We start from the raw sequence: 26,870 nt of genomic DNA, 5'->3' as shown, positions 1-26,870 counted from the left end.
CACCCTGTAGGAATGTAACTTTATTTGGGTGGTGTCTGTTTTGAGAATAATCAGCCCTGGAGAAATAAGTGTCCTGATTGACTGACCGCTGTCACAAGGAGAAGGTCGTAAATTGTCAGCAGGCCCCCCTGGCCAGAAGATGATGTAACACCCCTAAGACCTCTGTATACATTTGTGTGAAGCACCTGACTTTAATAAAAGTCAGGACTGCTGTCCCCACGTGACTTTTGTATAACATCTCAGTGTATAAAAACAGACTCTGGAAAATAAAGATTTGGGATCAGTTTCTCAAAATACTGGTCTCCCCATGTCTCTCTCTCCTTCTGGCTGAGTCTCCATCTGGAGCGCGGAACCCACCAAGCTTACTAATTTTGCCTGGGCTTCTAAGATCCGACCGGGGAGGCCTCAGTGTCTCCTCTCCTTCGGGAGAACGGAAGGACGCCTGCGGCCTACGTAAGTGGTGCAAGCTTCTTGTCTTGAAGTTTTATTGGTCCCCCGCGTAAACCAAGCTACTCAGCCTCTTTTCTCCACTGAATTTTCCTACTGAGCTATCCTTATTCTATTACTCTTTATATCTCTAATTAATATCTAATTGAAACTATCGTATCCTGACCCTCGCCAACGCTGTCTCTCCTTCGAGTACCCTGGATCAGCCGGGGCTGGTCCCCGGCATATGAGGAGTCAGGGATGATGGCCTAGAGGAACCTCTGAGTGTGACAAGCCCTGGGTGTGTGTGTTCCAAAGGCTGTCTTCCCACAGCTGGGGGAGGTGGCATCTGGGGCTCCCAGACCCCTGCCCGGCAGGAGCGAGTGCATCGTTGGACCGAGGAGGCTCGGCCTCCGCCTCATTCCTTAGGTCGGCCTGGGGATTCGTTTCTGTCCTTCCAGATCTTGTTTTAACCTAAAAAACAAAAAACAAAACCCAACTGTGGATGTTCCTTTGCAGTTGGCCTGGTGACTTAACGTGCTTTGCAGAGAAGTTCTGTGGGTGGGCCTTGACCCTGTCCTTTCCTCTCCCCTGACGCAGAGCCATCACACTGGAGAACCAGCTGGTGATCCTGGCAGCGGCGGCCAGCGACGCGGGGGCCTACTACGTGCAGGCGGTCAACGAGAGAAACGGGGAGAACAAGACCAGCCCGCCCGTGCACCTGAGCATAGCCAGTGAGTGCCCGGCCCGCACGGCCACGGGGGCGGGTGACGCTGGGCGCGGCGATGCCGCGACTCACGGGCGGGGCTGTGCAGCAAGTCTCGCCTCTCTGGCTGGTGGTTATGGTTCAGGGTTGATCCAGTGTCTATAGCTGCTTTCCTTGAAGTGACTGGCAGGAAATGTGAACCCGACCAGTAATTGTAAATGCAAGATCTTATTTATTTGGGGGAACTTAAAGACAAAAATTTTTTTTTTGCTTTGGTACTCTGTTAATGTATATGTTTTTTAAGAACAGAACATCTTGGGGCTTATAAGGAGTCGTATCCATGAAACTTATATGGGACGAGATTAGGCCACAGGTTGTGTTCTTTTACTTTAATTTTTAAAAAACCTTTGAGAAAATGCAGATATTAAGTTTTGTTAAAATTAGGAGTGTATCTTAAGAATAACTAAAAGCGTGGATCATGAAGAAAATGCACACATGTCACAGTTAAATGTTCAGTTTATTTAAGGAAGTTTTAGTTTGAAGCAACTTAGTTTACATATTTGGCCTTCGAAAGAAGGCTCCAAAAATTGTCCGTCCAAGAGCTGATTGCCAGAGAAGTGGGGAATGATTAGAAGCGAGAACTTGGAGCCGAAAGAGATCAAAGGTAAGTCTCAGAAGTGCCACCAATGTCTGCAGCGAGAAGCTTCATGGTCGGAAAGGCAGGGACTGTGCTGTTGAGAAAACACAGCTGGAAGATGGTTGTGGAAAATTTCAGAATACTATGATCACATCATAATAGAGTGAGTTAAGTAACTTTGTCTGTATAGTGGTAGATTTCATCTTTTTACAAAGCTCTTTGGAGGAATGGCTTTCCCCTTCGGTGGTTTTGTGTCATAGATGAGCTCGACCACAGCGTCTGCCTCACCTGGTCCCCAATGATGCAGTTGCTTTAGGCCCAGCACAGCTCCTGGGAGAGTGTAGCCAGCACCGGGGTCAGGAGGCAGCGGGCATTAACCGAGTGTGCCCTCACCTGCCCTGCACGTGCCCAGCAAGTGCTCCCAGGGGGCCACCACCCTGTCGTCAGCACCGTAATTCCTGGGAGTTGAGTCCTCAGCTCCAGACCACAGATGGTGCAGGTCTGGCCTTCAGTGGGGCCTCTTCGGGTTGTGGAGAGCTGTGTCCACTGATTTGACATTGGGCTCACAACATCCAGTGTGCGTTGCTCTGCTGTTTAAAGGACCCCGTGAACCAAGAATCACAGCAGTAAAAAATGCGATTTATGAAGACTTTTCAATACTAATCGGAGAAGGCAATGGTACCCCACTCCAGTACTCTTGCCTGGAAAATCCCATGGATGGAGGAAACTGTGTTATTAAATAGACTGTGATAATTAGTTATTTCCAACTTACATCATTAGAGCCATTTATTCTGTTTAGCAAATCTGATTCAACACTCAATTGTAAAGTATGTACTAGGCTAATAAAAATAGGTCAGATTAGTAGAATTCTGAGTCAGAAACAAAAAAGTTGACCTTAGTCTATTGGGGGTGGGGGGCGCTGCACAGATATTCTGGTTAACTTGATGCCGACCTCGCAAAGTTCTGAAACAGCCACACCCAGGAGTTTCCTATGGGGCCGGAAAATGAGCCAATACAGTGGGTTTGCAGGTTGCCATGCTGACACAGTACCAAGCCTTAGATAATTGGAATATGTAAATTTTTTAATAATTTCAGTGTCTAACCAAGAAGCATTTTAGAAGCAGCTCATAAATATTATAATTAACTGCCTTGCATTTTGTTCCATGTGTATTTTTATCTTTTTGTTGGCACCAGGTGAAATGTGTAGAAGGTGAGATATAAGGATGTGATGCTATGGACAGACTCATCCTAAGTCTTAGGAGAAGATCTGCATTCTGTCTGCTTTTGTGTTCTTTGCTGTTTATGGGGACCAGATAGAATGTGACAAGTAAGGAGACGGAGGAGACAACCATGTTTTAATTCTTGAGTGAACTGGCCTGTTGACGTATTTCCCTAAAAGTTAAATGGCACCCAATCATGCATTTTCTCACTGGAGTTCTATTTAGAAAACCTCTAAAGATCAGAAGTCTTGATAAATCTGCAGAAAACCCCAGAATTGCTTGTTTATTTATTTTTACTATTATTTATTTCTGTTTTAAAATTTTGGACCGTGCTCTGCAGCTGGTGGGATCTTCGTTTCCTGACCAGAGATGGAACCCCCCCACCTTGCAGTGGAGGCTCAGAGTCCTAACCACGGGCCCCCCAGTGGACGCCAGGGAAGGCCCCAGAGTGACTGCTCAGGTGTTTCTCCTCTCTGGACTGTGGGGACACTGTGGGGATGGGGGGACCCCTGCCAGCACCATGAGAAATACGGAGGGTGCATCACCTCCACCGGATTTATTATGGGATTATAAATAATGAATAAAATTAAAATTATAGAAAAAGTAAACTCCATAAATTTATTATGAAACACTCTTGAGACCTGTTCACGCAGACAGTAAGATGCAGTGTGTTCTTCAGACCTAGACATCTTTTTTCCTCTGATGTAGGCTTCTTAAAAATACCAAACAAGATTGATGAAAAATTTTAGAAACTGGCCAACCAGCATTTCTGAAGAATCTAAAGATATTACAGCCAATTATCATTTAACGATGATAAATTTTCCCTTGGCATCAGGAGAATAAAGTAGGGAACCTTTCTGTAGTGAATCTGATCAAGGTGGTAGGCTGCTGGCAATTAAATTCCTGGTGGCTTGCACTGTAATTAACTTAAAAGTGGAGAGAGCCACACAGCCCACCGCTTGTTTGCAGTCATCATACTAAACTGTTCCTGTTGCTGGGACAGCCTGGCGTCCAGCTGGAGCAGCTCCCGGGCCGGCCGTGCCTGGACCCCCCAAGTGAGCGATCCCCTGTCACCCGGCCGGCAGGAGGAGACGCTGTGTTTCCCCGCACAGTAACCTTACCACCACCTCAGTGGCTGAATACTTTGGCTACACGGGAAGCTTATACGAAGCAAAAAGGTTGAGATTAAAAATAAAATTTTGAGGCAGCACGGCCATCCGAGTGGCCGTGCAGCCCGACCGTGGTACCCCCGCTGCTCCCCGCCCTGCGCCTGCACGTGGTTAAGAGGGTAAGTCACCGTGTCCTGCCGGGCGTTCCTGCCTGCCGGGAAGGGGAGGCCGTCTCTGGGCTGTCCACCCCTGCTCCCGGGGAAAGCCTGCCGCGATCTCGGGGTGGATTCACTTTGAAGTTTTCATGTGACGTGAAGCCAGCAGATGTTAAGGACGTAGGTGGACCACTGAAGCACGCTGCATGAATTTTTCATGGCCGACTCCCGCAGCTCAGGTGCACGCCAGGAAAAGAACGGGCTGTGCTCGCCTGAGAGGATGCGTTTCCAGTCTGAGGGCAAACCCAGGCAAGCTCCATACACCTGTCAAGCCGCGCTCGGCTTTCCCTTTGAAGATTTTACATCGACTTAACTCGTGTGGATCAGATCTTCTAAAGTGAATTAATCTGTGAATGAGAATTTCTTTTTTAAAAAGGGAAAGATAGAGTTTAGGAGATGAGACGAGTTCTGTACAGTGATTAACCGATTATTGTTTCAACGCCCTCATACGAGCCTTAGACACATCATCAGCTCTGACCTAATCTTCAGAATGTCCAGCATAATGAGACTCTCTGCTGGGCACGAAGCTTAGATTAGGAAAGAAACGACTGCTCTCTCCTTCCTGCTTTTCTCACCTCTCTCATTTTAATGTCTCCTCTTCAAACAGCGTTTGCAGATAGGATATCATTTCAGCTGATGCTCCTTGAGGCTGGCAAACCCTTGCTTTTAATTCTGAAGCCCACTTAACACTCTTTTGTCCTCTATAATGCTAATTTAACCGCAGCCCTCTTATACGGTTAGCAGTTGAAAGTGAATTCCTGAGAATAATGTCTGCGAGCATTCGTCCGAGAGGACTGCCCTGTACAGCATGGCTTTCGTGTGCCCGGATAAACTTCTGTCTTACTTTCTTCATGCCTGTAACACCACAGGCAGAGAGGGGCCTTTCAGCATGCGGCTTTCTCTTGTTCTTTGACGTGGGCTGGATGCCCAAAGTGATAGGAACGATTTGAAATGTTTTTAGAAAGCAATCTGGAGGTAGTGTCTTATTACAAACGACCAATTTCAGATCCAGCAATGACTTTATAGGTTACATGGTACCTCACCGCCAGAATGTTCAGAAACATAAAAACAGGAAGTGTCCTTCACAGTAGAATTTAATCATTGAGCTTGTGCGTGCTGAGTCACTTCAGTTGTGACCCCATGGACTGCAGCCTGATGTGTGCACACTGAGCTGTGCTGAGGAATGAGCATGTATCATACCAACAGGTGAGGTACAGGAAGGTGAAGAACACGGTATCTTGAGTATCCTGCGAATCGTGACGGCGTCATTCCATCTTCAGTTCGTGTCTCAGGACACAAGATACACTTGGTGAATGGAAACCCGTATTTTGCTCGGTCCTCCTGATAGTGTTCAGTTCTCTGGACAGGCTCTTCAACATCTGACCGCGGAGGGCGTTTGTCCTGGAACGTGGCTGATGAAGGGCTCGGGTGTCGATGTCGCCATTTGTACTTCTGTGGCTCCCTTGCTAGGCTTGTAACTCAGATCTGTGACTTCCCCCCAGGGGTACTTTGTATCCAGTTGTCTACCCTGTCAGAGTTAGTTTAGCTAAAAATACACAAATACATGAATCCACCTACCAGGCAAAGGTGAAACCAGGGCCCACTGGAAGGTTCTGAGAGCAGATGGACGTAGGAAGGCATCCTGCCCGCCTGGAAGATGAGAGTTTTCCACCTGCCTTGGGGCACTTGCGTGCAGTGTGTGGTGGGCCGTCACACTGGTGGACCCCCATCTGCATAGCGGCATTGACGATTAGTTCTCTTCTTATGGTTCCAGTTCAAGAACACAAGCGAGAATGCCAGTTCTGGTGTAGGTGTCCACGGTGGTGGGTGAGGTTTGGAATAAGTGTACAGCTGGGGATTCTCCGCCAGACTTGAGAAATAAAGGTCAAAGTGATTAAAAACAACGAGGCCCTGATTCTCTCCCCACGTGCACGAGACAAAGCCGGGTTGTTTTTTTGTCATCTACTTGTTTTCTCTCCATCGAATTCCCATCTTTTCTCATCCCAAGCTGTCTTCCTTTTCCCCCTCTGTGACTTATTTCAGTCTAACTTCATCCTTGGTAAACCCTGGGGTGTTGGGTTCAAGCATGAGTTGTAATTTGCCCTCCGCTTTCAAGCACATTTGGGGTGCCCAACATCTCCACTCTCCCAAAGCAGTGCTCCTCACACGGGCTACGATGCCCCCCAGGGTGCACAGAGACTTCCCAGAGGGTGAGCAATCTGGTGTGATTCTCAGGGCAGCTGTTTCCAACTGCTTCCTCATCTTCTTTGTAAAGATCAGATCATCCTAGGGATTGATTCTCTGGTAGTCCGGTGGTTATGACTCGGTGTTCACGCTGCCTGGGTCCAGATTTGAACCTTGGTTGGGGAGCTAAGATCCTGCAAGCCGCAGCATGGCCAATGATAATAATTAAAAATTAAAGATAAAACCCAGACTGTCCTGAGGATGCCCCAAGTGTCGGGAGACTTTTCTCACCATTGTCCCTCTCCTAAGGGCATGTGTCCCACTCTTCCTGAATCTTCAGTACAGGCGTCATCTGAGGGTACAAACTCCAGGAGCCAAACAAAGGGGTAATTCTAAATGTCGGTGTCAGAACTGAGACAGTGAAGTACTCTAATAGCTGGGAAGTAAATCCTTTTATAAATCAGGTGTTTTCAATTCGCTGCTGTCTACAAAATGAGGCAAATCCCAAAGGCACTGTCAGCTGACACTTTATTATAAGCAATCTTCCGTGATCGATCGCCAAGTGACAGAAAGCCCGCTTGCTTTCAGTATGGGCAGGCATTTCCAGACCTGCAGTTTGGGGACTGCCCCGCTCTACTCAGCAAACAATGAGTGAAAGGGGCGGTGGCTTCAGGCCATGTGTTCAAGAGCTAGCAGCCCACCTTCACGCTCCCCCTCCCCTGTGGGCCCACCATGGAGGGGCCACATGCAGATGGTGGAGCCGCCAGCAGGGCAGGCTGAACCACTGCATGGAAAGAACAGCCCTGGGGAGTCACCCCAGCTACGTGAGACTCAATGTGGGTGGGAAAGGGCTTCCCATGTGGCTCAGTAGTAAAGAATCCACCTGCCAAAGCAGGAGACACGGGTTCAATCCTGGATTGGGAAGATCCCCTGAAGGAGGAGGGCATGGCAACCCACTCCAGTATTCTTGCCTGGAGAATGCTAGGCTCCCACAGAGGAGCCTGGCGGGCTACAGTCCATGGGGTCACAAAAGAGTCAGACACAACTTAGCAACTAAACAACAGCCAACAACCAGCGGAAAACTCTGTGTGCTAAGCACTGAGATTGCAGAGTTTATTTGTTATTGGAACAAATAGTAGTCTACATATCTAATAAATTACTCTGTGACTTGTGGTATACTAAGAGGAATTTAAACAATTGAGAGAGATTTCTATAACAGAATTCCCTCCATTTTCATCTACTTTTTTATATGAGCAAAATTTCCCAGCAGTTACTTCTACAAAAAAGAAAAGTAGGATTAGAATGAGGGTAAGCCTTGCCATCCATCTCATGCATGTCCTGTGATTTTTTTTCTTGTATATAATATTCACTAAAATTTGTTATACATGTATTTTTTTTTTTGGAGGGTGCAAGTAATAATTGTAACAGTAGCTCAATTTAGAGCATGAGGTTTTTTTAAACTCTGGAAGCCTTTGTTTGCTGGGAATTTTTTAATTTATATACATAGTTTTTCAGAGGTTGTGATAGGGTGATCAATAAAATACATTTAATCATTAAATACAATAAATTAGGATAACATTCTGTTGGAGGAATATAATGGAAACACAAATTCAGAAAGGAAAATAGAAATGGAAAATTTTTGACTATTAAAAACTAGAGGTTGTTCATGAATTGTTTAAATGGGTGCTGATGCGTATCAAATCCTTAGACCTGCTCTATCAAATATTTAGGTTCCTTTGGATACATATAAGAGTACTGCAATGGTTTATGTTATTAAAATATACTAGAACATTAAAATATTAAAATATACCAGAAATTATATTCTTTACACTTCTTCAAATCTGTGTTTAAAAACTTCAGATGTCAACTTATGCTATGGAAATGATAACTTGGTTTTTAAAAAGTTCTTTTAGGTGATGTAACAGCAAAAACTTGTCTAAGCTATATCAGATTTGGTGATAATTTATAAATAAGCTGTTGAGTGACTCCTCAAGGGCACAGGTAGAGGGTACTTGCTCTTTGAGATAAAGATAGGTGTTTCACATACGTTTTCCTCCTGAAATGCCACACCTGCCCTGGGAGTTAATGATCCACCCATTTCAAAGCTGAGGTCGCTAAGGCCCTAAGGAGTTAGGCTATTGACGGAAAGCACAAGAAGTTAAATGGAGAGTTGAGAATTCAAGCCAAGGTCTGTCTGACTCCCAAACACCCTAGTTTCTCCTCTAGGAGGGAGGCTGGGCCGGGCCCTTGGTGTGAGCTGTGTACTGATGCGGGGAGCCCCAGGAAAAGGCTACATGTGTGGGCAAAGTGGCCGCTCCCTGAGGCAGCACCCCCTGGTCTGGAGGTTCTCTGTCAGGAGCTCTTCCACACCTGGCCACAGAGGAGGAGGCTGTGTTTTAAAAAGCGAGAGCTTCTGTTTTGACCCCAGAACCACTTCCGCTAACCATTCAGTCCTGGTAAAGCCCGTGTGCTGCCTGTGCAGATGCAGTGTGGAGCCTGGCCCCGTTTTGCGACCCGCTGAGGTCAGCTCGGGTGGCCTGGACTTAGACCCCACTCACCTGGACACAGGTGGGCTTTCGGGTGTCGTGGGAGATGATACTGGAGCCAGCGCTGACCAGCGCGCATCAGGGCGATAAATCACAACATCCAACAGCTAAGTGGCGGTGTTTCCTGTAACACTAGACACCACGTGGGCTGTCAGGTGGGATGTGGTTGGTCTCAGTGTTTCCCACAGGCACGGTTTTGCTCCCCCACTTCCCAAGCGTTCCTGTTGACACGCTGGGGTGCATTTTGCAGACTGAGTGAATGAGACGCCCCCCGGGAGTGAGGGGAGTACACGGAGGAAGTCCATTCACCAAGCAGATCCTGACCAGCTGGATGCGGTAAATGAGCCATAGTATTCATTTACTTCTCCCAATTATAACATGGTTATTTAAGGGCACAAATAAATTAGGCAGTGATTTGCCTAATCAGGTTTTTTACAGACTCTTCCACAAAACTCAGCTTTAAGAATTTCCCCAAAACCCCTCTCCTCCTGCCGCCTTACTAACCGTACCACTTCAGGTGATTATGTCCAGATATGTGTTTATTTTTGACCGCACTGGGTCTTCACTGTTGCCCACAGGCTTTCTCTAGTTACAGCAACTGGGAGCGACTCTTGGCTGCGGTGCACGGGCTTCTCACTGAGGTGCTTTCTCTTGTTGCTGCTCGCAGGCTCCGGAGCGCGGGCTCAGTAGCTGCGGCTCCTGGGCTCCCGAGCGCGGGCTCAGTAGTTGCGGCTCCCGGGCTCCCGAGCACAGGCTCAGTAGTTGCGGCACACGGGTTTAGCTCCTTCACAGCATGTGGGATGCTCCCAGACCAGGAATCGAACCTGTGTCCCCTGCATTTGCTGGTGGATTCTTATCCACTCTACCACCAGGGAGGTCCCTATAGCCAGATATTTAAACACAGGACTCTTGAGGCAGCTGGAGAACTGTCAATAGAAGTACCTCTAACAACTTTTACCCTTGACTTTGGGGTCCAGTGTCTTAACCCTAGCCAACAGCCACATCCTAAATTTAGGTAACTGAGAATTGAAGAACATTTCACTATAGGCTCATAATATGCAAACATAACATTTCAAAACTTAATAACATTTGGAGAGCAACTCAACATTATAACTCAATATTGTAACATTTTAACTTACTGTATACTTATGCAGTATCTTCCTAGTTCTGACCAAAGATAAGGAGTTTTTAGACTGCACAGACAAAGGGGATGGAAAATTGAATTTTCTGTATAATCATTTATGAACTCTAACATCTATTCATTGTCCATCTTGTCTGGGGAAATCCCAGGCAAAGTTGTAGTTATCATCTGAGATGAGACCGCAGAACTAGTTGTTAGTTGTAAACGTGGTTTTCTCAGTTGTTCAATAAAAACGACACACACTTCCCAGTACCATTTCTTTTTATGAATGAGTTCAGTATTCGGAATCTGATAATTCAGAAACATCTGTTTAGCTTCTCTTCCTTAGGCCTTTTTGAGGTTTTTCCAACTCCAGCTTGTAGATTATTTAGATAGCAGAATTGTTTTCAATTTGTAAAATCGTATTGAAAGTCCTTAAACTGGTTGTGGCCTTAAGTAGGCAACCTGATGTTTGGTCATCTTCTGATAACAGCTTAGATCTACCTTTACCGCTTAGTCATAATGTTTTATTACTGATCACAATAAATGATGTTCTTTTGGCTCTTACAGAAGGCAGTTATAGCAGGTAATTAAAATTGTAGCTCTTTACACGGTGGCTGAGAATATTAAATCAAATCTTAAGAAAATCAGGTAAAATGTTGTTAAAGAGAAAGGCCACTCAGCTGCTCTGAAGACCATTACCAGATCCCAAGTGCCGGAGTCCCCTGCTCTTCCAAGAACATTTTGTATCCGAAATGTAAAAAAGATGACATTTATGTCATAAATAATAGGAGCCAGAAACCGATCTTAAGAAGTAGACCCTTTCTGTGTTCTAACTGGTCCTCCGCAGTGGTCTCTGCATGTAATTCTTTGTTATTTCAGGCAATTATCCTGCTTGTGCCCTCTCACCTCTCATGATCTTCAGGAATATCCTGCTTGGCACAAAGTCAGTCCCCACTCTCACAGCCTCGTGTAGCTCGATATCTGGCAAAGCAGGGCGTCTGCGAGTGTAAGAAGCGTGACTTCTGATGGTCAGTGTAACTTGCTGTTGGCCCAGGAACGTCAGGCAAGCGTAGCTTCTTAAGATGGATTCCGAGGACTGCTCTTTCCTGTAGTTTTATAGGATCACAGATATGTGAGCTCGGGATTTTCTGGTTCACCTTAGTTGCAGATGAGAATGACTATCTGAGGAGCCTGAAGGATGTACTGTGTGGTTTTCCCAGGGAGCAGGACATAAACAAAAACCCAGAAGAGCAAAAACTCTGGTGGAAGGATGGCTGCTTTTTCATTTTGGTCCGGGGCCTGGGAGTTGGAGTTAGAGCTCCAGGAGACGTAAGTCGGTGGCGGCGACCCAGTCGGCTGGCCCCGCGGGTGGGTGGTCTGTCTGTTTGCCTGTTCTACTGATAATGGAGTTCGCTGAGCTGTATCCCAGCTGGTATTAAATGACCCTCTCCCTGCAGCTCCCTTCACTTCCCTTGGAAGATTGTCCACACACTAACGTACTTCCCCATCAGGGTGTTGCTCAGTGGCTGTATGGATTCAGACAGGGCGAAGCACAGCAAGGCTTGCTGTCATCTGGGAGGGTTCCCAGCACTAATGGCTCCCGAATTCAGCCTGCTCCCTTTCCATCCCTTCAGACTCTGGGAAGCATGCTGATTAGTCAGAGTGTCCTACGTATGAAAACCAGACAGACAGGCTGCCCTTTGGTTAATAGCTCGTTTAAGAAAGTTTCAGTGGTTTACTCAGGAAGACCAAACTCAATAGAGGAAAACATCCTCAGAAAAACCTATGCAAACAATGTTACCATCATAAAGAAATATAAAGTGAACAGGTGTAGTTAGAGCCTTTCATTCCTTTCTTCATTTTCACCACAACATTAAAAGCATCATTACGGTGACCATGCTCTTACAAAGATGAGGGCAGGAGTTCTGCTCTCTTGAACTCTGTCCTGGCGTTGACATCAGCTGGGTTGAATCTACCTCTGAAGTCTGCACCTGAGGGACTGGGTGGTCACCAGTGTGCCCCCACGGGCTTCAGTGCCGACTGGTTGGTGCCCCTACCCTGCTGGCCTGATGGTCATTAGACATCTTGAATCCCTGGCCCGGAAGAACACTCAGGATGCACAGAGGAGTAGCTGGAGCATCGTTGTGGGAGCAGTTGGCATCCTCTGCCATTCCGGAGTCACCCCGTGCTCAGCCCCAAACACCTGAAGAGGAGCAGTCAGAAGTGCTGCAGGGCCGTCTCCTTGGCTTCTCATTTTTCTTCTAAAATGTATAACCCCCATTTAAGAACTTCAGACTTCCTCCCTGGTATTTTGTTCAGAAAACACTGAGCACCTAATATCTACCAGGCATTATACTTGACACTGAGAAAACTAAGTGAATGAATGAGACGTGTGGTTCTTAGGACGTCCCCAGCAGTCCAGAGAGGCTAAGACCCCACACTGCCAGTGCAAGGGCCATGAGTTCCATCTGATCAGGAAACTAAGACCCTACATGCTGCCACACGTGGCCAAAAAAAAAATAAGACACACGATTCCTGCTCTTCCTGAGCTCGCTCTTTCTTGAGGAGAGGTGGATCCATTAGCAAATGTTGAGGATACAGCATGTTAAATGCCGAATGGACGTTTCTCTTCTAGGGCCAGAGAAGCATTGTTAGCAGAGCTCTGTCCTCTCGTCTCCTGTTGATGGAGGGATGCAGCACCAGCGAGGTGGTTACGAGAGGATGTCTGGGGTCAGACTGTGCTCTGTGGGGCTGGAGACCACTAGACCTGCCGTCCTGGTGGCCGCTCCCCCAGCTTCAAACACGCGTCTTCTCTCCACCAGAACGTGCTTTCCGCCAGGCCGGGGGCGGGGGCGGGGGGGGGCGTCTGTTTCTCTGCGCGGCTCGAAGAATGCGTGGCAAGTAATAGGGACTCTGTAAAGACTTGTGAATGAGTGAAGCAAATGCATTGCTTTCTTCCCTGTCTTCATTCTTCACCCTGCGCAATGGACCATTATTTGTACTCTCTTGTTCTTTTTTTCCTTAACATTTATTTATTTGGCTGTGTTGGGTCTTAGTTGCCGCACACAGATTCTCTGTTGCCGTGTGGGATTGTCTGCTGCAGCTCCCGGGCTCTGCGGGTGTGGTGTGCGGGCCTAGCTGCCCAGAGGCATGTGGGATCCTAGTTCCCTGACCAGGGGTGGTACCCACGTGCCCTGCCTTGCAAGGCCGATTCTTAGCCAGGGGACCACCAGGGAAGTCCCTGTGCCCTCCTGCCCTTGACCTCTGCCACCTGTGGCTGCTCGGTGCCTTCTCACCAGCTGTCCTCTTGTCCTCCTCCAGCTCCTTGTCTTTAGGGGTCTCCAGCTCCTTCGGTTCCCTCCACTCCCACACAAGAGGCCTCTCCATTGTCTCACCCTCGGGTGCAATGTTTTGTTTGCTTTTCCGCTGTTCACTTCTCCTCGGAGGACTCACTGATTCTGTGACTGTAACTGTCACCTTCAGTCAAATGTTCTCTCCCGATACTTCTCAGCATCCAGTCCTTGCTAAGCAGAAAGTTGGATGAATGATTTTAAGTCCATGATGACTCTAAAATCCTGATTATCTTCTAACTATTTAACTTCTTTGCTTGACTTAGTAAGGTGACCTGACATGGAAGTCTTGCTCCCATGCGCCTCCTCAATTATCGATTGTTTTCTGTTTAATGACTCCTTTTGGCCCTCAGGTCTCCGGCTTCCCTCTTTCTCTCTCTCCCTCGTCCAAGAGATTATGCACCTCCTGGTAACAGGAGAAAAAGCGATCAGGAAGTTAGGCCCTGAGAACAGGATCTCAGGTGGTGCTGTTGGACATCGTCGCTTGGAAATCAAATTAGCCTGTGTCCTTCCACTTCCTGCCTCAAAGTCTGTTCTTCTCTTAAATTCCCTACAAAGTCATCCCCCCTGCTTTCTGTGCTCCCAGCTCTCAGCTCTCCCTGATCATGTAGTTAAATCCCAGATTCTTAGAATGCCCATCCATCCACCCATCCGTCCACTGTTTGGTTCACTCAGCACACCTGAGCTCATTCAGCACTTGGTGAGCGGCAGTGCTGTGCTGGCCCCTGACAACGTACTGGTGATCCAGGCAGGCCGGATTCTGCTGTCAGAGCGCACTGTTGGGAGCAAGAGACAAACCAGCACTTTCCCCTGGGCGTCCTAAGTTGGAGGCAGACGTTCCCCACGCGTCCTGAGTGTCTGCCCCTTCCTTTTCTAATCCTTCTCCTGCTTTAAAAGGTAGGGTTGGGAAAGTAAAAGTGAAAGTCACTAGTCATGTCCGACTTTCTGTGACCCAGTGGACTATACAACCCATGGAATTCTCCTGGCCAGAATACTGGTGTGGGTAGCCTTTCCCTTCTCCAGGGGGTCTTCCCAACCCAGGGATCAAACCCAGGTCTCCCGCATTGCAGGCAGATTCTTCACTGTCTGAGCCACCAGGGAAGCCCAAGAATACAGGGGTGAGTAGCCTAGTCCTTCTCCAGGGGGTCTTCCCAACCCAGGGATCAAACCCAGGTCTCCCGCATTGCAGGCAGATTCTTCACTGTCTGAGCCACCAGGGAAGCCCAAGAATACAGGGGTGAGTAGCCTAGTCCTTCTCCAGGGGGTCTTCCCAACCCAGGGATCAAACCCAGGTCTCCCGCATTGCAGGCAGATTCTTCACTGTCTGAGCCACCAGGGAAGCCCAAGAATACAGGGGTGAGTAGCCTAGTCCTTCTCCAGGGGGTCTTCCCAACCCAGGGATCAAACCCAGGTCTCCCGCATTGCAGGCAGATTCTTCACTGTCTGAGCCACCAGGGAAGCCCAAGAATACAGGGGTGAGTAGCCTAGTCCTTCTCCAGGGGGTCTTCCCTACCCAGGTCTACCCACACTGTAGACAGATTCATTAGCAGCTAAGCCACAGGGAAAGCCCAAGAATACTGGGGTGGGTATCCTACCCCTTATCCAGCAGATCTTCCTGCCCCAGGAATTGAACCGGGCTCTCCCGCATTGCAGGCGAATTCTTTACCAACTGAGCTATCAGGGAAGCCCTCTGGTTGGTAAGCATGAAGTTAATATGTGCGAGCTGTGTGTTGAAGAAACTCTTTTTGTGAGAAGAGTTCACAGTGTTTCTTATTTGTATGACTATTAGTGTAGGCTTATATAGAGAAAACATGAACAAAATTCAAGAGACAGGTTATGTTAGAGATAAATAGAACAGATCAGTGAAATTACAGCCTCCAAGCCATCAGTATCACTTTTCTCAGGAGCAGGGTCCTTCTGCGGGCAGAGCTGACCGAGCCCCGTGGCATGATATAGCACCAGTGTATCAGACTGTAACGTAAGAGAGGGATTGCTTTACAACTGGACCATTAGCACACGCTCCTCATCTCTAAGCCGTCCAGTATGTGATCCATAGAAACTGATTTCCTCATAACTCATGTGTTACATGCATGACTCATATACGTGTACACAAAATGACTTAGACACACAAGTTAGAACTCTCGTCCTAGCTCAGGCTGCCACAGCAAGACGTCATGGACAGGGCAGTGTAAACAGCACGTCCCAGAGCCAGGTGCCGGGGTGCTTCCTGGTGAAACCTTTCTCCCTGCTTGAAGACAGCTGTGTCCTCTGTGCACCCATCGGGGGAGGGAGGGAAGCGAGATGCCTGGCGTCTTTTCCTTTCTAATAAGGACACCAGTCCTATCAAATCGGGGCTGACCTCATTACCTCATTTTACCTTAATTCCCTCTGCAGAGGCTGGATCTCCAAATCTAGTCACAAGGAGGGTTAGAGCTTCCACATACAGATTTTAGGGCTTCCACAATGGTTCAGCAGGTAAAGAATCCACCTGCAACGCAGGAGACATAGGAGATGTGGGTTCAGTCCCTGGGTCAGGAAGATCCCCTGGGGAAGGAAGTGGCAATCCACTCCAGTATTCTTGCCTGGAGAATCCCCCGAACAAAGGAACCCAGCGGACTACAGTCCATGGGATGGGGAAGACCATTCAGTTCACAACCGCCCCCAATTTCTTTTATCTCTTGTAGCTTCTTTCCTGAGGTCTTAGATCAGGAGTCCAGACTTCCCATCTGTGGGATGTGTTTGCTCCTTTCCCGGGTCTCCTTTAGTCCACACAACACCTTAAAAACCCATGAACCAGTATTTAAGCATTGAGAGAAATTCTGACCTCAGAAACTGTTTGACAAGTTGCCACCTCCCCCAGAGGAGTGGTCTCCCTGGCTGAGCACCTCCTCCTGAGGCAGAGGCTCGGGTCTTCCCGGGGAGCACACTGTTCTTTGTTTGGGGAAAACTTTCCTGTGGAATGTTGAATGATTGCAGGTTTAAAGCTGCGAGATGGGCAGCTGTTTCAGAGTGAGAGAGAAGTCTCTTCATTCTTGAGGAACTCGGGTGTTTGTGTTGACAGACCCCCTCTTTGGAGAGAAATGTTTCTGAATCTCCAGCCACTGCTCTGGGGGCACCTGAGCTTTGACCCGTGGGCAGTTTCTGTGATGATGGGGGTCCTCTCTACTTGAGCCGTGCAGTGTGGTGGCCAGTACCCGCAGGGCACTGTTGAGTACTCGAAATGTGACTAGAGTGTTTGAGCAAGTGGCTTTTTAACTTTACTATTTTAATTTTAGTAACCGCATGTGTCCAGGGAGTACAGTAGACAGAACAGCCCTGTGAGAACACAGAACACTCTGTGTACAAAAGGACTCCCGTTGAAGCCACCTGCGTGCTGCCTTTGGTCTCTATGTGCTCCTGGAATTGTGTAGAGGTGGCGAGGGCTTGTTGTGACCAGTGACACTCCGGCTCCAGCCCCCTTGTTGGTGTGAGCGGATGCACACCTGGGTTCACGTGCCAAAGGTCTGCAGCCACGGAGCGGCTTCCCCTGGGCAGGCTTCTGTTGGCAAAGACGGGTGGTCAGTCACTCCTCTGGGGCAGCGGCACTGCGCACCTCCAGGGTCTATAATAATCTGTGTTAACGGCACCCCAAAGAAGTGGTCAGCTCACCGCCAGTGTGGGGTACTTGGTAAGTGACTGATGACCTCATTACAGTTCCTTACAGAAATAGTCAGAGGAACCAAGGGTGAGAAGGTCATCTAATTAAATAGGTGATTAAAGAAGCATGTGAGCCGTAATAGAGAGAAGCCCAGATCACTATGGAAACCCCAGGGTGGACATCCAGCCTCGTCTGGGGGACCCTGGGAAGGTGGTCCCTGAGGGCCTGATGCTGACTGAGACCAAGGGTTGCGTAGGAGTTCACTGGCTCAAGGGCTGGGGAGGAGGCTGCCCTGATTAGGGCACAGCAGGGCCTGGGGTCAACAGACCCCACTCTCTTCACGGCTGGAACATACAAACTTCCGGGACGAGAAGCAGACTGTCTGAGCAGAGGCCCAGATAGGCCTGTTCAGGAAATGTGAACAGCCTTAAAAAATCCAGAAGATTCCACACGGACACTGAAGAGCTGGTGGCCCTGGACCCACATACCCTCAAGACAGCGGGGAGCCAGAGCAGCTGCCACCCAAGTCTCATGGGCAGTCCCGGCGGTCCCAGACAGCTGCCCTGACAAGGATGCCAGCCAGGCGCCGGTTACTGTCCTTCTCATAGCGGGATGTCTTCTGCAGTGCCCGATCTCTATCAGAAAGAGGTGAGCGGAAGTCAGGCAGAGAAGCTGGGAGCATCTCACAGTGCTCGGCGGAGTCATCCCTGCTGCCTGGCTGCTTGGTGCCCTCTGCTCTCCACTAACTGACGGGGTTCGCCTCCATCCAGGACCTAAGGTCGGGGCTCAGTTACTCCGGGGCCCCAGAGATGGATGGGTTTCCAGGAACCAGTTTCTACCCCGCGTTCACGCATGGACTGTCTCCCGGACTGATCTGCCCAAGGAATTGTCTGCAGCAAAGGAGCAGGGCATCCCCTCCCTTTCTCAACTGCTTTTCTCCCACCACACGAGGGAAGAGGCTTCGTCCTACCAAAGGCTAGTCTTTCTTCCTTGCGTTGCTCTGGACTGTCAAGCCCTCCACTTGTCAGACAAAGGATAATTTCAAACACTGGGGTCAGTGCTAAGAAAGCAGATGCCCTTAATAACTGGGTAAGAGATCCTCTTGCAAGTTGGGTGGCTTACAGTTCTTAGCTTTCAACAAAATGGAAGGAGGACCTAGTCAAGTTGTCAGCCAATAGATCATGAAAAATAATGTTTGGTGATAAATTACTGTGTGACTTTGGGCATAGCCATCGGAATAATGTCAAAGAAGTGACTGACATTGTTACAACGAAACTTCCATTCTCATCTACTTATTTATGAAAATAAGTTTTCTCGGTGCATACATTTATAAAAACAAAAAAATAGGAATAAAATTGATGCTGAATGCTTTCTCATTTTAGCTGGAAGTAATATTCATCCATGAATCCATGAACTAATTAAAAAGAGAACAGTCTCATTCATCTCATTAAGAGATGCATTACCAGTAGAATTTTACTTTTTATATTCAGTATTTTTCAAAATTTGTAATGATATATGTTGGTTTGATTTATTAAATATTAATAATAATTATAATGGATAACCAACCTGGAAATTTTTTTAACATATAGAGTTTTAGAATTAGAGGAATTTGAAAAAAATGAAATATCTCTCCTTTCTTATGTAGAGAAGTGTGATGCAATGATAAAAGACTTTCAAACATAAAACATACTACAATGAATAGAATTCTGTCATGGATTGAAGGAGAAAAAAGAATGACATAAATTTCTAGACATTAAAAGGAGATTTTTAAATGAATGAAGGCTGGCATCATTTCACAAAGGAATCTAGGTCCCTTTTAGGTGCCTGGGAAAGAGTGATCTGAAGGTTTATTTAAAATACACTAGAAATTAAATGTTGTTGTTCAGTCGCTTAGTCATGTCCGACTCTTGGCGACCCCATGGACTGCAGCATGCCAGGCTTCCCTGTCATTCACCATCTCCTGGATTCAATGTAACCGTTTAAAATGTAAGCTTAAAAGATGTGAAAGGGATACAGGGGATATAGTTTCTCAAAATCCTCTTATGGTTGATATGGGCATAAATATGTGACGCCCACATTCAATGAAAGTGGTAGTGAGAGGTCTGTGCTTAGTTTGGAAATGAAAGTTGAAACAGGGAAAGAGGTGGGGCAGGGGGTGTGGAGCTGAGGACCGCTGACTGCCCTCCTGAAGGGCCCGGACAGTGGAAATGGGAGCCCACTGACAAAGGAGAAGTCACAGGAAACTCAGAAGTGCTGGGCCAGGGTACTTAATAACATCATAGGGAAAGCGACAGAATGGAATAAACGTATCGTTAAGTATATGACTCTCTCCTTAACCCTGGACACCCAAGAAAGTTACTGGGCTGGTTCAGGACCCTTTTTAAGTGCCCAGGTGATGTTACTATGTAGCCATCCCTGAAAATTATCAGACCAAACCCAAAGTGTGGTCCTTGGACCATAATTATCATATCGTCTTGGGAGCTTGTTATAAATGCAAAATTCTGAGCTCCATCTTAAAGGCTGTTGTATCAAATTCTGCATCTTAACAGGATATTTAGGCGATTCCTATTCTAAACAGTAAAGTTTGAGAAAGCCAAGATTTCTAACACATTCCCAGGTGATGCTGCTGGTTGAACAGCCGAGTTCTCAAGTGGTGCTGTAAAAAGGTTCTAGAGCAAAGCTGCTCAAAGAATGTCCGGGGACCAGAAGTGTCAGGATTACCTGGATACTTGCTAGACACGCAGATTCTCAGAGTCTCACCCCAACCTAGTGACCGGCACCTCTGGGGCCACAGCCAGAAACCTGTGGCTCAGCCGGCTCTCCAGATTCTGATAGTAGAACTTGAGAAGGACTGCTCTAGAGAGAACCCACATGGGCCTGGACCACTCTGAGCCTCCAGTTAGTTCAGGGAGATGGCTCGGAGTTCAAGACCAGAAAGGACAGCTTAGTGAGAGACTTGCTGCCGAAACTGTCATCCCAAGCTTCACTCGTCCCCAAGCCTGTGGCCACCCATTCTGCTGTGGGCCTTGATGCATAACAAGTGGGGAAAGTCACCTAGACACTTTGAGGAAGGTCTCAATCACCTCCCACGCCCAGACCAGCAGCCCAGTCCAGCTGACATGCCGACCGAGGGCGAGGAACACCCTCTTCCTTCCTCACTCTACGTCCCTGGAATCGACTCCCTGACAGCCTGACAACAAGGCATCCAAGTCTGCATGGCAAAGAGAGCGTGGTGTCAGCACACGTGCAGCCGGGAAACGGCCGCGGCGTTTGTGGAGGCTCAGGAGAGCAGGCGGCAGCAAGGAGAGGAGGGGCCCGCCCGCGCTCCCTGGGACAGGGCGCCCCGAGCGCCGGCAGAAGCCCCTCCACAGTCACTGGGCAGGCGGAAGCCCCGGCCCAGCCAGCAGCCGCCTGTGGGACTTGATCGTGGAGGGGCTTGTGCAGACCTGCGCCTCCCTGGGCTCTCGACTTCCAGGCGTGGGGCCTGGTGCCAACCCAGACGGGAGGACAGACTCTTTCTCCTTGACTAGGATTCTGCAGAGCGTGGGCTCACCTTCCTTTGTCTTCTGGACCAAGTTGAATACCCTGGCTTCAAATTGTCTTCTCTTTGACTACAGATGGCATATGATTTATTAACTTTGTCTCTAGCAATTTTTAAAAAGGAACTTTTATTGTGGAAAAGAAATTGTTAAAATTTTATCACCTGCAAAATAGAACTTGGCTCTTCCTTCTCCAAATTAACTAAAATTGATGATATTCCTTCATTAGTTTTCATTCATTTTTTAGCACATCTGATTTTTTTTAATTCATAATGCTTTTGATGAAAATTAATTAGTTTCTTTTAGAACTGAAACAATATTATCATAGGCACTCAAACATTGTTATACAAAAAGGCCTTTATTATAAAGCCTGGCCTCCACTCTGAAGGTTTGAGTCTATTTTGTAGAGAACCCAGCTCACCATGAAACTTCAGAGGCTTTCTGGTTTTTTCACTGCTGAGAATTTGGGCCTCAGTCTTTCCATCTGTAAAATGAGGAGTCTGAACCCTGTGAAGTCTAAACTTCTGTTTTATGAGCCCAACAAAACTAAATAAACTTTTATAGACTAGATGTGGGAAGAATATATACAAAGGCTTCTGTGACTATTATGCTGATTAAACATTTTCTCAGCCCTGTAAAGAATACCAATCAAAAGCTGACTGGTGCAGCTCTAGGATTTTTCCCTAGAGGGGGATCCTCAAACAGGGCCAGGGGATGGGAGGAGGGGAGTGGACTCCATCAGGGGTCAGGTCCTAGACTGCAGGGACTGGGACTTGCCGACCTGGCTCTCAGGGGACACTGAGGCTTGGCGTCTGCACCTTCGCTGATCTTCTTCCCCAGATAAACGACTTTCTGCAACTTACTCTCTTTTGCAACACAACACTGTGAAACCAAACTTCAGCAAACCCAGGGGAAAATCCACGTTTTCAACTATAATTTCAACAGCGAAGAATTTGGAGAGAACCACCTCGGAAAACCCCTTAATGCCAACAGCAGCTCCCAGCATAAGTCCAAACCACGGAACATCGCTGTCCTGACAGCCTCAGAGACAGAAGTCAAACCTGTTTTCCTACTGTGCTTCTGATTTGGTCTGAGTAAACAAGAGCCTTAATTCTGATAATATGTGCGATTATGTGTTCAAAATCCATTAGGAGCAAAACCTCCTGAATGAATCCAATCATTACTTAACAGATAAGTGTGCATTTCTCCTGCCCCGCCCACCCCCCCCACCCCCCGACAAGAGAAGGGCTTTTCACTTGGTCACATAATGTGTGTCTCAGCAGAACATCCGTGATCACACAAGACACAGAGAAGGAACTGGGCTCCACGGCCCAGCCCAGGGAGGCCGCCCGCTGCCGGGCAGCATCAGGGGAGGAGGTCTGAGAGCCGGGGCTGGGCGAGAGGGGGGACCCAGCAGGTTCTCATGGACAGAGGGTTCTGAGCAGGGAGGCGAAGCTGCTTAAGCCAGCGGGTGAAAGAGGATAAAAACATCATCTGGGTCTGTCGGTGGTCGGCCAGACCCATGGAAAGAACAGAGGGACGCGTGGGCCGTGGAGCTCATCAGATGGCCTGCAGTTGGCTTGTGCTGAAAAGAGGTCCTGCTGCTGCTGCTGCTGCTGCTGCTAAGTCGCTTCAGTCGTGTCCAACTCTGTGCGACCCCAGAGACGGCAGCCCACTAGGCTCCCCTGTCCTGGGATTCTCCAGGCAAGAACACTGGAGTGGGTTGCCATTTCTTTCTCCAATGCATGAAAGTGAAAAGTGAAAGTGAAGTCACTCAGTCGTGTCCAACTCTTAGCGACCCCATGGACTGCAGCCTACCAGGCTCCTCCATCCATGGGATTTTCCAAGCAAGAGTACTGGAGTGGGGTGCCATTGCCTTCTCTGAAAAGAGGTCCTAGACCTGCCCTAAGGGAAAGCAGGTCTTGACTCAGAGTCCCCAGGCAGTAGGTCTTCCTTCAGCATTTACATGGGATTCTCTCTGTGCACAGTTTTTTCTAGTTTTTTTTTTTTCAAGTGCAGACTAGTCAGTCAAAAAGAAGCTCCATTTGCAGTGAATATTTATTTAACACTGAACAGGTCACTTGCTATATGAGCCCCCCAAATAATAAAAGTAAAACATCTGAGTGAATAGGGAAAATTACTGGCTATGTTTAGGAAGTGACTGGATCCTCAGTATGAACAGGCTGAAAGTGTGGTTTCTGGAATAAGTTTAGTGGAAATGGTATTTTATTGGAGCTGCTCCCCTACACACAACTTTACAGAAATCCAATTTAGTAATTTTAGACCATATTCCCAGTTACTTGAAGAAGGTTGGGTTTGCATGTCTTGATAACGCATATATATTTCTGTTTGAAGTAAATGAAAGGAGCTTGCACATAGCAGGAGGAAAAAGAGCCCAGAAGTTTTATTAACAGTAAGTTTAGGTTGCTGATAAATGACACACTCCCTTATTTCCATGAGCTGAATGACAAAAAGGCTCACAGGGGACACACAGCCAGTCACACGTGTGTGCATGCCCACAGCACACTTAGGCACGCACGGGAAACGGATTACGCAGAGACACAGCCCTTGGGGGTGTGCTGTTAATACACTGTTTAAAGGGATCTCAGTAAAGATTTCCTATAAATTATGTTTATTGCATAAAGTGAGTAGAGTATTAGGTGTGAATTCTAAATGTGCTCAGGGAATTCTACCCTCTGATTTTAAAAAGAGAAGGACGTTTGCCTAAGGAACTTGATTACCTCCTGATAGGTCATTTCGGAAAATATATACCGTGTTCATCTCGGACCACGGTCAGTGTTTCCACACTAACGACTCTCCCTCCCCCAGCCGCCCTTGCTCCTCACTCTCTCAGCACACTGCTGACCCTGAGGAAGAGGAGCCAGCTGACCCCTCTATAAATTCCCTCCAAGTCGGTGTGTACTGCCTGGCTCTTAACTTGCTTCCCTCCTGTTTCCCAGGGGTCTTCCTGCTTCTGCTCACCCCTGAAACACCCCCACTTCCTGGAGCCGCTCTTCTGGGAGGCCGGGCCCTGTTTTCTCCTGCCCCCTGCAAACTTCTCATGTGTCCTGTCTCCCTCTTGCCACCACCAGGCTCCCATCGGCTCGCCTGGACTCTGCACAGGCTTGTGCTCCTCTTCCTACTGAAAGAACTGTACAAAGCTTGGCACCTCCTTGCATATTTCTTAAAGATATTAACATTTTTATTAAGCATAAACATTTTCAAGAAATATCTGTTATTGACTTAATTGACTGTGGTCTCCCCAGGTGGCTCAGTGGTAAAGAATCCACCTGCCAATACAGGAGCCTCAGGAAACCAGGTTTTGATCCCTGAATCAGGAAGATTCCCCTGGAGAAAGGAATGGCAACCCACTCTTGCCTGGAGAATCCCAGGGACGGGGAGCCTGGTGGGCTACAGTCCATGGGGTCACAAAGAATCAGATAGGACTGAATGACAAGCACACATGCGTGTCTTAAATGATTATCATATGCCATTTTTAATACTAATTAAAACAGGACATCTTTTTTAATTTCTAAAAAGTGTCTGAGTTCTTGACCAAATCTGAGGGGCTAACTGAAAAAAAAAAAAAAAATCCCATATGTGCATGATTATAATTCAAAATTATACAATACATGTTGGAATTTTTACTTGTTAGAGTGAAAATTATCATTTTATTAAAATGCATTTAAAGCTTGTTAAAAGCAGACAAAGATACTATCTAGCACGAATAATAAGCTTTTAGGAGACAATGTCTCTCTTGAAGACATGATATCGTCTTTTTAATTGAATTATTTGGTGATATTAACATTTTAATGAAGGAATTATCCTATTTTATATTTCTTAAGAAATTGATATTTAATTTTGGCTTCACGTTAATAATGTTATAAGTATTTAGCATATTTTAAATCTGAGTTAAAACTAATTTATATTTCATATTTCCATAAAGATAGAAGCATAATATGCTTCGTTGTATTATGTGTTTGTATTCTTGCTTTGTCACCAGCATTCGCTTTAGTGGAGCTATAGTTTGAAAATACTAATCCCAAGAGAATAATAATTTAGATAAGTGATATCTTTTGGTGTTAGAGTTTGCCAATCATACAGGTGTTGTGAGGATGCTGTTCACTAAGCACAGCCAGCTGGCAGTAGGTATCTTGGCACGTGTGGTTTACGGGAAAGTCTGAGAAAAGCTTCATACAGGCGGCCACTGTGAGCACAGCAGAGTTGCCCTTTGGAAAAGACTGGACCCGGATGCAAAATGGCTAAATGGCTCCTCTCGCCCCCTGGAGGAAGAGACATGGATTTAAAGAGTGGCTGCTAAAGAGTGAGGCCTACAAATGAAAGGGTGCATTCTGAAACCCCTGACAGATTGTGACAAATGGGAGAACACGTTCCTAACAGGAAGTACATGTTTGAAGTATATTTTAAACTGTTTAATGGTCCCGGTGCATTGAGAGGTTGCTTGTGGAGTGGAAGGTGAGTTAATCTGAGTGAACGAAAAGAGAAGGACGTGTTGGATGGGAAGCCGGCCTTTTTGTGGACCATCGAGTTAGAGGACAGGCCCCACTGCTGCCCTCCAGGCCCTCACGTTCATGGTTAACTGTGTTCAGGGGTGTGGGTCGACTCTTGTTTTTCTCTTGGGATCGTTATTACATCATTTTGAAATTTTGATGACGAAAGTGGTTCTAGCTAGCGTCCTCTGTCTAGCAGACCAGAGGGCTGGATGTAGAAAGCCTCTGAAGGACAGCTCATGTGTTTGGAAGATGCATTTAGAAGACGTGGTCACCATGCCGTCATCAGCCGTCGCAACTGGAAACACATCCATTTTAAGAGTCTGGCAAAATGGGTGAGAGGTGCTATTTGTTTAAAAATCTGTTTCTTGAAATTTACTTTAAAACATGCTATTTAAGGAAAGTAAAACCTGTGTCCTTAGTCTTTAAATACCACGTCCCTTTGTCGTCGCAGTCGCCTACCCCCAGGGATCAGTCCTTATGAATGCAGGGTGTTGACTTGTGGTCCCGCTGACTGGTTCTGTCTCCCTCCCAGCAGCATAGACGGGACGTGTCTGCCATTTGGGTGATGCCCAGTGTGTGTGTTGACTTTGCTGTTTGGAAAGATGGGAAGAAATCTCTTGTTCAGACTAAACCTGGAAGCAGTTTGCAGCCCCGAGTGTAGATTCTGGAGTGTGCTCGTTTGTTTGACAATCCTGGGTGGCGTTTACACAGCATCAGCTGTCGGGGATATAGCGATAAACATGACTGTCTTTTAGGCCCTCCCAGTCTAGTCTGTCTTATGTTTTACGGTCCTTAGGGTTTTTTTTTAATCAAATGAATTTAAATATTGAAAGCTATGCAAGGAAATTTTTGTAATCAGATTTTGAATATGTGCATGTGTTTATTTTTTTAAAAAATAAAGCTTAACAAATTTCTTAATTTGAGAATATGGAATAGGGATTATAACTCCAAGGAATAAAGTACTTGAGGATGATACAGTAAATCTCACTTTCTTAGAAAACTTGTCGGGGCCAAATATGATCCATGAAATGCTAGAGGAGCAGGGGTTCAGGTCTCTGCTCCATCGCTCCCTCGTCTCGTGACTCCCTGTGGGAAGGGTGCCTTCAGACCCTCGCTAAGCTAGAGGAAAGGGAAGAAGGCGCTCCCTGGGGTGACCGAGATGAGCACCAGGGCCCACCGGAGACCCGCACATCCTCTCCCCGCAGTGAATGGATGCAGCCTGTACTCAAGCGTGAGTCCTCAGCCCAAGAGATGCCTCGTCTGTGCGAGGTGCACAAACACGCCTTCCAGAGTGTTTGTGCAAATTAAGTCAGATGATATAAAAAGAGTGCCTCGAAAACGGCAGACACGCAGCAAATGTTCATTATCTCCCCTATTTCCTTACCCACACTCTCAGTACGTACTTATCGCCATTATCTGTTATTAGCCACTGAAGGTGATCTGATTTTTATAGAGAACATAGCAACCGTACTCCCTAGTGCTGACAAGGTCTTTCAGTGGGCATGGAATGTAAATTTAAGAAACATCTGCTCGTGATATCTTAAAAAGTCACAATTATACTCGAGAACCTATATTTATTAGAAAACATAAAAGCGACTGTGTGGATTTATTCTACAGTATTGCCGACTGGAGACAGAAGAAGAATATTTGAGGGGTTTCAGTTC

At 47.1% G+C, this 26,870-nt stretch overlaps 1 protein-coding gene across 1 annotated transcript in view; it reads left to right on the top strand.

Annotated features, from left to right (window-relative positions):
- SDK1 (sidekick cell adhesion molecule 1) overlaps positions 1 to 26,870 on the top strand; it is a 478,174-nt gene that overhangs the window by 198,951 nt on the left and 252,353 nt on the right. Inside the window, exon 5 of the mRNA XM_010845804.1 lies at positions 1,027 to 1,160. Within this exon, the coding sequence (XP_010844106.1) occupies positions 1,027 to 1,160 (134 nt within the window). The remainder of the gene's footprint in view (positions 1 to 1,026; positions 1,161 to 26,870) is intronic.

The sequence above is a fragment of the Bison bison genome, unplaced genomic scaffold, assembly GCF_000754665.1.
Source record: "Bison bison bison isolate TAMUID 2011002044 unplaced genomic scaffold, Bison_UMD1.0 scf7180017864223, whole genome shotgun sequence".
Classification (NCBI taxonomy): Eukaryota; Metazoa; Chordata; class Mammalia; order Artiodactyla; family Bovidae; genus Bison; species Bison bison.
This window is presented reverse-complemented; position numbering and strand designations above follow the sequence as displayed.